The sequence below is a fragment of the Panicum hallii genome, chromosome 9, assembly GCF_002211085.1.
Source record: "Panicum hallii strain FIL2 chromosome 9, PHallii_v3.1, whole genome shotgun sequence".
In the NCBI taxonomy this organism is placed as follows: Eukaryota; Viridiplantae; Streptophyta; class Magnoliopsida; order Poales; family Poaceae; genus Panicum; species Panicum hallii.
This window is the reverse complement of record NC_038050.1, coordinates 52,737,211-52,748,545: the sequence shown is the minus strand read 5'-3', so window position 1 is coordinate 52,748,545 and position 11,335 is coordinate 52,737,211. Positions and strand designations below refer to the sequence as shown.

Genomic DNA, 11,335 nt, shown 5'->3' with positions numbered 1-11,335 from the left:
CATCACAAAAATGGCGCGCCATCAGCTCTTCGTATTTGTGATTATCGCGACTCGTCGTAGAACCAGTGGGATGGGGAGCACATATATTTGAGAATGTTTCATAAAAGGTTACCACTAAGATGGATTCATATGAAGAAATATGTATAGTTTATCTTTCTCTTTTAGTCCGGGATTAAACCTTTAGCTAGTATTTCTTCCTCATAAATGAACTCTAAATTTGATGATTCTTTTTCCTATTTTTTCTAGAATAATTTCCATTTCATTATTGAGAAGAAAGGAAAAAATATGACGTAGGGGTACGAACAGTGCCCTCCACTGCAACATCATAGCTCTTACCACTGGTTGCTCATCCGTTGGGAATGCTACGTACCATTACAAATAAATGCATAGATTTTCAACCCATTATTGAGAAAAAAAGGAAAAAAATATGGTTCATGTGGAATCAAACCATGAGCTCCCCACTACAGCAACAAGGGTCTTACCATTATGTTGCACCACTATTTATGATTATAACGAACTGTTAATATGTAAATACAAACTCGCACAACCTGCCAGAGCTAAAATAAAAATGAAAGAAAAACATGGCAACAAGGGTCTTACCACTATGCTACACCACTATTTATGATTATTACAAAGTGTTAATATGTAAATACAAACTCGCACAACCTGCTAGAGGGTCTTACCACTGGGCTGCACCACTGTCGGAGGATTTCTCCAGCTGGGTGGCGGAATGCACCCGTCTAATCCTAGTTTAGGATGAGTTTGGGGCAAGTCAAGGAATGCTTGATCTAGAGGCAAATGGACACGAGAAGCGCACAAGGGTTTAGAGTGGTTCAGGCCGCCGGAGCGTAAAACCCTACGTCCACTATGTGTTGTATTGCTTATGTGTTTGTGGAACTTGGGAAAAGCTTTGTGTGTGAGTGAAAAGCTTGTGTTCTAACGTGCGCACTCTCCCTTTTATAGGCTCAAGGGGAGCGCGTACACTGAGCGGGATCTTGACAGGTGGACCCGGCGACATATTAAATAACGTACACATCGGAGCCTTAAATGCCTCAAATCCTGAGATCTTCCTCATCAGCCCCCGTGTGTATCCTCCATCCGGATATAGTCTTATGCCGTCTTGTTTGCATAGGGTCTGCTACCGCTGACGTGCGTAGAGGGAGTCGTGCTGTCGCTGTAGAGTCAGCTCCCGCTGACAGGCGAAGGGGCTACACTGACCTGCCGTGCTGTAGCCTTTGCGCACTGTAGTAGCGCACGCCGGGCCTTCCTGTAGCAGGTCATAACAACCCTTCGCCCACGCGCGCGGCGCTGTGATGTGACTATTCGTCCCTCGCCCACGCACACGGCGCTGTGATGTGACGCGCCGCCTCGGTAACTGGCGGGCTTACCGTGATGTCAGTCATACCTGCCCAACGTATCAGAGGGCAGCCCATGCCCTGTCTCAGGCACGCACACTCCAACCACTCGCATTTAATGCGGTAGCTGGGCTGACTTCTCGCAGAAGACTGGAATCCTCCGGACACGTGACAGCGCTGGTTTAGCGGCTGCTTCCTCAGGGGCACGTGGCGGCACCGGACCTCCTCCTCGGAGGGATGGGAGGCCCGGGCGCCTGGCTGGCACAGGCGCTCAGGCCCCCTAGGGGTCCGGCTTCCTTACGTGGGGGGTCCAAGACCATCCCGCGGTGGTCCGAGTCCGTGGTGGCTGTTCCTGAGCACCTCGACCTTGCGGGCATATGGAGGCACCGGTCCTGCTAGTGCGTGGGGAGAGGTCCGGAGGCCGCGCCCCCAGTGGTCAGGCCCGGGCCGTACGCCCTGTCGCCCAGAAGCTTAGCGCGAGGTTACGGATAACCTCGCGCCCCTCGGGCTGTACACACTAGTAGGAGGTACCTCTGTCTGTATGTACCGACGACCACCATTTGTGATCTTTACGAAGCAAGTGTTAATATGCAAATACTAAGTCGCACAACCTGCTAGAGATAAAATGAAAAAAAGAAAGAAAACATAGCCCAGGAGGAGTTGAACCGTGACCTCCTACTACAAGAACAATTACAAAGCGTTAATTTATAAATATATGTCAAACAACCAGCCAGAGCTAAAATAAAAAAAAGAAAGAAAAACATGGTGCAGGAGGATTCAAACTGTGACCTCCCAACTACAGCAAGGGTCTTACCACTATGCTGCACCACCATTTATGTTTATTACAAAGCGTTAATATGCAAATACTAAGTCGCACAACCTGCACGACATGGTGAAGAACACAGGTATATTTAATCTTTCTCTTTTTAATCCAGAATTAAAATTTGTAATTGGTATTTCTCCCTCATATGAACTCCAAATTTGATGGTTTTTTCTAGAGTTTTTTAAAATCATGATCTTTCATTTAATGGTATTTGTTTGTATGTTAATTTCTGTTTCTTGGATCTTTTACATATGAATTGTTTTCTTCCATCCAAATAAAGAATACATAAATATGATTTTGCATAACAATTGGTAATGTAACTTTATATTTTCTAATGTTAGAGTAAAAATAAGCTTGTGTCTAATTTTGAGGTGCATACGAGTTTGAAAATATTATGAGTTACTCAAATCTTAAAGTTTCACTTGAATTATAAGAAACTATCTGAGATATGTATTCTTTTGTGAACAATGTATGGTCCAACTTTACTAAACCTATTTAAGTTTTTTATGTTAAGCTTATGGACCAAAAATATGTTATCATGTCAGTTTGTACAATTTTCTAACAAAATTTAGATATTATTGCAATTATTATGTGATAATTTGAAGAAAAAAGTTTGAATTGTCCCTCGAAGATAGTTGAATTTTTCATATATCTCCATGATATGGACTAGAATAGAATATATGACTTAAATATAATTTTTGTACAATTTTTGAGTCTTATTACGTGTACATGTAGTTCAATTTTAAATTAGTTTTATTAACTATGTAGAAATTCATTTAATATATAGAAAATAGTAAATCAGATTCAAAATTTTTAAAACATCTACAGCACACTTTATATAAAGTCTATTACTTATAAAAAATATATTGATTTACGAAAAACAATTATTTTTATATGTTATTTCACAATGGTGCAAATAAAATGAAAAGAAAAAATATGTTAAACGGGTTGAAAGGGTAGCAATAACCTATTTTCTGCTAAAGCTTAATTTATTCTGACCGTTAAATCTAATCTGATGATTTAGATTGATTTCAAGATATCTAAAATGCTCCCACAAACCCTACCACTCCTCCCCTTCCGCCTCTCGGCCTCTCTCTCTCCCCCCCTTGTCAGACCCTGCCCACTTGTGCTCAGATCTGCCGCTCGCCATGCGCCTCCACCTCGGCCTCTCGTCGCGCTCCACCTTGGTGGCTCGGCCTCCCATCGCTGCCGCTCCCGCCGCCGCTCCGTCCCTCCCGTCACGGCGCCCGTGGCGGCGTACTCGTAGCCGCCGCGCGCGAGGAGGTCAGTCCGGAGCCTCCGCTGCCGCGAGCTCCGCGTGGGCCCGGTGCGGCAGCAGGGCGCAACACCCCGGGACGGCGCAGCCCCCCTAGGGATGCGGCGAGCTGATGCAGGTGGAGCTGCTCCGCCCATGGCGGCGGCGGGCGGCAGGCCACGAGCGGGCAACGAGCAGGCGGCTGTGCTGCGTGGCTACGGGGGCGAGTGGGCCACCGCCGGTCTCATCTCCCTTCCCCATCACGAGGGCCGCACTGTCCCTAGCCTCCTCTCTCTCTCCTCCGTCGAGTGCCTCCTCCAACTCTGGCGGCCATTGCAGTGCCTAGATCCAGCGGCCTGCAACCTGTTCGAGCAAATGTGTGAATGGTATGGTGCGTATCTTGTTTTGTGCTGTAGCTATTTTCCGGTCGTCACTGTTGCGCAAGTTTGATGATATGCTGACAGCTTACGTTGTGATTTTGTTTTTCTGCTAGTGTGTTGGTGCCTTGTACTAATGCTCTGAACTTATAGTGCATAGTCTGAACCATAATGCTCGGACTGACTGAAAGACTAAGCATGAAAATTCCTTTGTAATGTAGATCTGAACTTATGAAATTGTTCAGTGCTCAATGACATTAAAGCACAGGTACTGCTGCTTGATTGCTTCTCTAGCCAGAATCAAGTTATTAGTCCCACATTTTCCAATTCAATCCTCTGCTGGCATGTGCCTTTTGCTTTCACTTGTCATTGCACAAGCTACACTTGCACGCCTAGGCCCAGTATTCAGCATTTCATAGTTGATAACAGCCTTGGGACATTTCTGTAGCCTTGTGCAAGCTACGTAGTTTCATCTGCAAATATTGCCTTTTGATAATATTCTGTGACTTGTGCTTTTCAGGTTGAGGACTAGATGCAGGAAGACTGGATGCAGGAAGGAGCAAGCAGTTAGAAGAGATTGGTTGATGATAAAATGCTAGGAATAAGCAGTAGGCAGAAGAGATAACATATGTGATGTTTTGTTTTGTGTGCTTTGTACCAGATTCTGTCATTCAAAGTGTATCTGGTAGTTCAAAAGTGGTTTTGCTAACTATTTTTATTTTAGAGTATTTTTGTATATATAATTTGGGATGTTAATATGGGCTTGGCCCATATATGTATAGAATTATATTGGCCTCTAAATTTATGGGCTACATGAAAATAAAGTTCCTAACATGGGCTGAGCCTATAAATAAATGGCCTGCAACTAGGTTGTTACGTTAGGTTGAGCAGCGACGATTCGATGAATATTTTTTCTACGTGGTGATGATTTATGATGTTTATTTTATCATTAATTTTAGGCCTGGTTGGGCTAGCGGGTTTATGGTCACGTGGATCCTTGTGACACGTGGAACCAAAAAATGCTTCCGTGATGATAGTTTTTTCGTCACAGATAAAATTCGTTATGATGTTTTTGGGAATTTTATCACGGTAGATCTAACTTGACGTGACTTATATGACGAAGGAAAATTCATCATAGAACTCCCTTTATGATGTATTTGGCCTTCACAGTGACGAAAGTCATGAGCTTGGAGATATTACCTTTTTAAGCCTTTTGCCATGAGGCACATGGTTGGGTCTTGATCTTCGTCATCAGTGAGATCTTCAAATAAGTTTGTGGAGTGAGAAGAAGTTATCTTGAATGCCATAGTTGCAACATCTTGATCTTCGGAGTCACTTTCTTCATTTGAAACCCACTCTTGACCAAGATGTGCTTCACCGGAGTATTTCTTGTGCCTTGGCTTGTCTCTTTTGAATGAGCTCTCCTTGGTGTCCCTATTCTTCTTGTTTTCTTTTAGACAATCTGCAATGAAATGCCCAATTTTCTTGCAACCAAAACAAGGCTTACTTGATCTTCTTCTTGGCCCATACTTGCTCTTATTCTTGCCAAAGTTCTTGAAGTTGGTCTTCTTCATAACCCTTAATTCTTGATGAAGAAAGTCATTTCCTCATCATCTAGCTCATCATCTTCATCACTACTCGAGTCATCATATCTTGAGGGCTTTGTTGCCTTCTCTTTGCCCTTTGAATTTGCTTGAAGAGTCAATCTATTGTTCTTTGTTGCTTTGTTCTTGAAGTTCAGCCAAATCTTGATTGATCTTAACTTTCTTCAATTGATCATGATGAGCTTCTATTCTTCCAAGAATATTTTCAGCAGTGAAGTGCTTGAATCCCCTTTCGGCTCTTATCAAGCTAGGTAGTGTGATGTCCCTAGCCATGTATACGGTCAAGAGCTTGTCAACAATTTCACGATCACCCCACTTGTCACTACCAAGTGACTTGAATTGATTTGTGATCTTCTTCATATGATTATACATCTCCTTGACGGTTTCATTTTTCTTCATGGAGAATAGACTTAGTTTATCTTCCAAAGTCTTGATTCTTGACTCACGAACTTTTCTTGAACCTTGATGACTTACTTGGAGTGTATTCTAAGCATACTTGGCAGTGGGAGCATCTTCGATCTTGTCAAACACTTCCGGACTCACGGAAGAGTGAAGAATAATCAATGTTGATAGTTTCTTTGTAACACATATGCTTGCACCGATGTTGTCGCTTCATCGTCTTCCGGGATTTCACAACCTACTTCAACAATCTTCCAAAGATCCTTGTGAATTGCACTCAAATAATCAAACATTTTTATTTTCCATTGATTATACCCCATCCCATCAAAATAAGGGGGCTTTCCCAAGTGAATTGAAGCATTGTGATCACTAGGAATTAGAAAAGTATAGTCATGAGAGACCCGATGATACTCAGCTTTTCCTTTTTCTTTTGATGAGTGCAAAGGTCTTCTCTTATAATCGGTGTCGGAGTCATCACTTGACTCAATCACAATTTTGGTGTTGGACTTCTTCTTGTTGCTTCTCAATTTCTGTTTCTTTCGCCATGCCTTCCACTCAAGGTAAGACATTTCATCATCGGTTTTCTCCAATTTATTTTTTTCTTCCCTTTGGAGCCACTTGAGGTGGAGACCTTGTTATCTTCTGGATTTCCTTTTGAGGAGTTGGACTTCTCACTTTCATCCATTGGATTTGTAGGAATCTTTGGTGAAGTGTCACCCGACATCTTGATTTTCCGAGCGGTTAAGCTTCAAAGATGGAGAACGAGACTCTGATACTAATTGAAAGAACTTCAAGATGCTTACGGGGGGTGTGAATAGGCTAATCTGAAACTTAAAATACTTTGAAAACTATCAGTAACACAGATGTCCGGATACTCTGGACTTTGTGTCCGGAGTTTCTGGAGATATTGTTCGTAGAGTCCGGGTATGAAATGATCTATACAGAAACAAAGATACTGATACTGCAATTTAGATCGAGTAAATTTAGAAGAGCTAGTGGTACCTTTGGAGTGTTTCTCACCAATTTTCTTACTCTAGAAACTTGTATAATAGTAGATCGATCGTAAACCCTAAAATGTTAGTCTCACAAGCAAATAACTAATAGTTCAAAGTAAGGTGACACGGAGAGGCAAAGATTAGTTTCCCGGAGTTCACTCGCGAAGGAGCTACATCTCCGTTGAGGAAGGGTTCAAGAGACGGTGCTCAAGAACCCTTCTACTCCTCCCCAAGGGCGAGATCGGCTCAAGCCCAAGGTCACTTACTATGAAATCCTCCGAGAGGATGGCAAGTACAAACTTCTTGTGGACCTCACAATACGGTTGAGCACTCACAAGCACGCCTAGCCGTCTAGGAGCACTTAGCTCCAAGAGTAATAAATTTCAATCACTGGCTTGACAAGGACCTAGTGCTCAAGGGATTTGAATGGCAACTCACTAAGCAAAAATCTCTCCTCTTGCAACACTCACACTTGAATACCCAATGGAAATCACTCAAAGATGGAAAGAGGGGTGTGAGATGGCTCTTTCAAGGTATTTCAACTGTGCAGCATAAAAAATGGGCAAGAGTGTTGACTATTGTGGGTATGGGGGTATTTATACCCCCACTTCAAAACCTAGCCGTTGGAGCAAGAGGTTCCCAGAAACTCCGGACAAATGTCCGGATACTCCGGACACTGTGGTCCGGACACTCCAAACTCAAAGAAAGCTTCTGACGGTGAACAGATACCCGGTGACTCCAGGTATATGTTCGGATACTCCGGACTTTGTGTCTGGACATTCCGGACCCGGAGCCTCCGGGCTCACCAAGGACACTCTTAAGAATATCATTTCAAAGTGGTTTTTGTGGCTCACAAGTATTTGTATGGGTTCTCTTGAGTACTAGTTCTAAGTCAAAACCTGCAGATCAAAGTCCCTCTTGATAGTACGGGGTTCCTATACTTAAAAAAACAAAAAAAAAGTCTATTCTTCAAGTAAACTTCAACCACCACTTTTTCATTTCCTTTTGAGGGGTCGTACTTCATTATATGTTTTGCTTGTTCAACTTTATCACCTGCACACATGCTATATAACGAGATTAAATGTATATGTATTTTATCATCTAAACGCCAAAACCCATTTAGGGGCCTAGATATCTTTCAAGTGGTATGTTATATGTGTGGTATAGGTAGGGAGGATAAAACTCATAAGATGTTGGACGCGGCATACCTGAAGTTCTACGAGGTTACCTTGGACGCTATATTAGCCTCACAAATGGAAAAGTATGAACTGTTATAGCATTCTCTATCTAGGTGATTCTTAGAAAATTGTATTAGAAGTTTAAGACATTTGGTAGATTCACTTTCTTTCCATCATCTTTAATATGTATTTTGCTACTGAAACTTATGGTTTTGACAAAGGCTTAGACAATGTGTCTATTGTCTTCTTACCATATTTCTTTAAATTTATTATATTTTGTTCAAAATTGTGTGCCCATAGCATCGCATGGGCCTTTATCTAGTGATTTAACAAAGACTTGATGCTTCACATTGCTTTGTTCTCCGAGGTTTGACTTGATGCTTCAAAATCTTTTAAGTACTAGCTACTTCACCCTAGCCAAGATATCATGATCCAAGTCGTCACTTGATCAACCTTCACTTAGTACCTCGTTGCATAGTCACTTGCTTGACTTCTTCATCATATCTTGCCTTTATTGAGCTTAGCATTGTTTTACCAATTAACAACCAATTTTAAATCCATATCTTCATATAGTTATCCTTCTTTTGCAATCACACATATTTAGCAAACCATTTAATGATGCCAACCTATAGAGATAGAAACTACTATAATATCCATACCCATTTGTTTCTATTTCCCATTGCATATTGCTTGTCATTCAACAATATATTCCTTTATTTGATTGCATATCACATGAGCCAATACCATAAATTGATTCACAAATAAATTCCTGCTCAACAACTCTTTGACGAATATGTTAGTCCTTTAATCGTATTGTCATTCAATTCACCAAAACCCACTAGAGGTCTAGATGCACTTTCATCTACACATTGATATATATCCATTGTGTTTTCTCTCACATCCCACGTGATGTAAATTTTACCTTATATTGTTAAATAAAAAACACAAGGACACTACATCCAAGTGGTTTTTTTTCCTAATCATTGATATGCTCAAATGGTATTTGATATTCTTCTCGTTCATGTTCATTTTGTATCCAAGAAAAGAAAAAAAACCATAACAGAGTCAATATCTATTCAATTTGTCACTTATGAACCCTTAATATGCAAGTGCCAAAAATTTCTGAAACATAACGCGTTTGAGTATGTTAATGCAAGCTGTGGAAACCATCTAAGTTTTGACTTAACAAGCACAAAAATGGTCTTTTCCTTTTGGATGAAACTAGGATGAAATGATACATTAGAATTTTATAAGAGTTTGGAAAAAAAGAATCAAGTCATTTGGAGTTCGGAGAGAGAGATCAATTTTGCGAAGCCGTACGTTGGGTTTAATGCAAAAATAAATTAAAGAAGGATAATCTTGGCTTGGGCCTAATATCCTGGCCAGCTGGGCTACTGGGAGGGAAGGGGGGCTTGCCGAGGGAGAAGAATTTGGTTTGGCTTGGGCCGTTTAGTAGGCCCAATACGATATTCTACTGCAGTTAAAGTACCAGCCCAAATTTTCAAAAACGAACCATGCGGTCCAAATGATTTTTGTTTTCAGTTTTTTTACTGTTTTGTTTAGCCCCAAAACCGATTAAATCTTCAAAACAATTCCCAAAATTCAGCAATGACTGTTTTCATTTTTATCACTAGCTAAGAAACTCTTGCACACAAAAGTAAGCATTACTTCAAGAGACCAAAACTCCTTTTGCTTGTGTTACACAAAAGGACATACTCTGCTTTGGCTTTTATGATGGCACCAGCTGGAGACGCCTAGCTAAACTTGTATCTATCTCCATCTACCGTGAAACGCGAGGGAACACTTCCCGAAACACGATCATATATGTGCCAAATAACTGATACAAAAGATTTTAACTCTATCTTGTAAAAGTCTTGTAGAAGCCACATTCTTTTTATGAAAAATTGTCCTGAATATAGCAAAGTTTTTGTTACAAATAGATAATGTGTTAGCATTTGGTTTTGTAGCTAAATAAATTTCTGTTATGTGCTTCGCCTTGCTTAGGGAACCATAAGGGTGCATTTGAATACATCTTGCATATGCTCCTTACAAAAGCATGCAAATTCAACCATGTGAGAATAGTGTTTCAAATATAACGAATGACTGAGGGTTCTCTATTTATTTATCACACACCCTCTTTGTTCCTAAAAATTTGACACAATTGACTTTTAAACATAATGTTTGACCATTTGTCTTATTAAAAAATTATGTAGGTATCAATATTTTGTCGTGACTTGTTTTTATCATTAAAGTTATATTAAGTATGACTCGTGTTTTTGCAAATTTGCACTAAATTTTTGAATGACATGAATAGTCAAACATTGTGATAAAAAACTACTGTGTCAAACATTTAGAAACGAAGAAAGTATCATTTGAAATGCCCACCGCATTTGGTGTCTTGTAAATCAATTGAACCTAGAGGAACTTGGGTTCTGAAATCATATTCCGCACTACCCCTTGGAAGCAGACTTTCCATTGCTGCCTTCACCCTTCGGCATACACATTTAGATTCGTGGGTGATTGGCTCAACTGGCTGGTTTGAAGCTCATGCACGCACTGCTGGTTTGAAGGCTGTGACAACATCTGCAACAGCTGTATGCATAATTAAGTTTAATTTCCGTAATGTTTAGTTGTTCGACTTACTAGTGGTTTACTGGTAGTACTTCATGGAGTATATTCATTGGCCCTCTTGGCTCTCCTGTACAATTAAGATTGAAGGAGACCAGGAGAGTTCCTGAATTGATATTGATTGTTCCCATGTAGTATAAAAGTTAGTCTGTAAAAGTTCTCACACCAGTACATTAGCAAATTGGCAAATGTTGCCTTTATCACTTCATTTTCTTAGGTATTAGTTGTTCATAAGTTGGGACCGTGTGTTGTCCCAAATTGTCACTTGATACGATTTTTCCATCGACTGATTTGTATTCCAAAGCTCCACACCATTTCTGAAAGCGTAGTGATGTGGGCATGACATGCATGGATACAACCATTCTTAAAATTACTAAAAGTATACATGCATGATCGTATCCATGCATTTTTTTAGATTGTGGAAAATTCCGGCCTTCACCATCCACATGCGGATGATTATAGCCAACGAGTAGGAACAGAGCATGCAGGTTGCAAAGCAACACTATGAAACAAAATTCATGAGAAAAACTAGCTGTTCTGAACCAGTGGCCAACAGAAATAAAAAAGATCACAACTCAATTCTTTTTCTAAAGTTCCATCTCTATCGTATCCATGCATGTCATGCCCACGTCAGATTGTATATTTTCAAAAAGTAAATTATACTATGGGTTCCTAAACTTATCCCGTTGTCTCATTTAGATCTCTAAACTCTCAAAATGCA

At 40.7% G+C, this 11,335-nt stretch overlaps 1 protein-coding gene across 2 annotated transcripts; it reads left to right on the top strand.

Moving 5' to 3' along the window:
* Window positions 1–3,258: 3,258 nt before the first annotated feature.
* On the top strand, window positions 3,259–4,611 carry LOC112874385. Of its 2 annotated transcripts, none has more exons than XM_025937674.1 (2): window positions 3,259–3,819; window positions 4,331–4,611. In XM_025937674.1, the coding sequence occupies exons 1-2, from the start codon at window positions 3,554–3,556 to the stop codon at window positions 4,407–4,409; spliced, it is 345 nt and encodes a 114-aa protein (XP_025793459.1). In that variant the 5' UTR covers window positions 3,259–3,553; the 3' UTR covers window positions 4,410–4,611. The 2 variants fall into 2 exon arrangements, with proteins under 2 accessions (XP_025793459.1, XP_025793460.1); XM_025937675.1 differs by having other exon boundaries at window positions 3,259–3,824.
* The last annotated feature ends 6,724 nt before the right edge of the window (window positions 4,612–11,335 follow it).

What these genes read in the sequence shown, in the direction of transcription:
- LOC112874385 (XM_025937674.1), top strand. Translation starts at nt 3,554, where the DNA reads ATGCGGCGAGCTGATGCAGGTGGAGCTGCTCCGCCCATGGCGGCGGCG. An exon ending in TTCGAGCAAATGTGTGAATG is followed by an intron (nt 3,820 to 4,330) that starts GTATGGTGCGTA and finishes TGTGCTTTTCAG; the next exon opens with GTTGAGGACTAGATGCAGGA.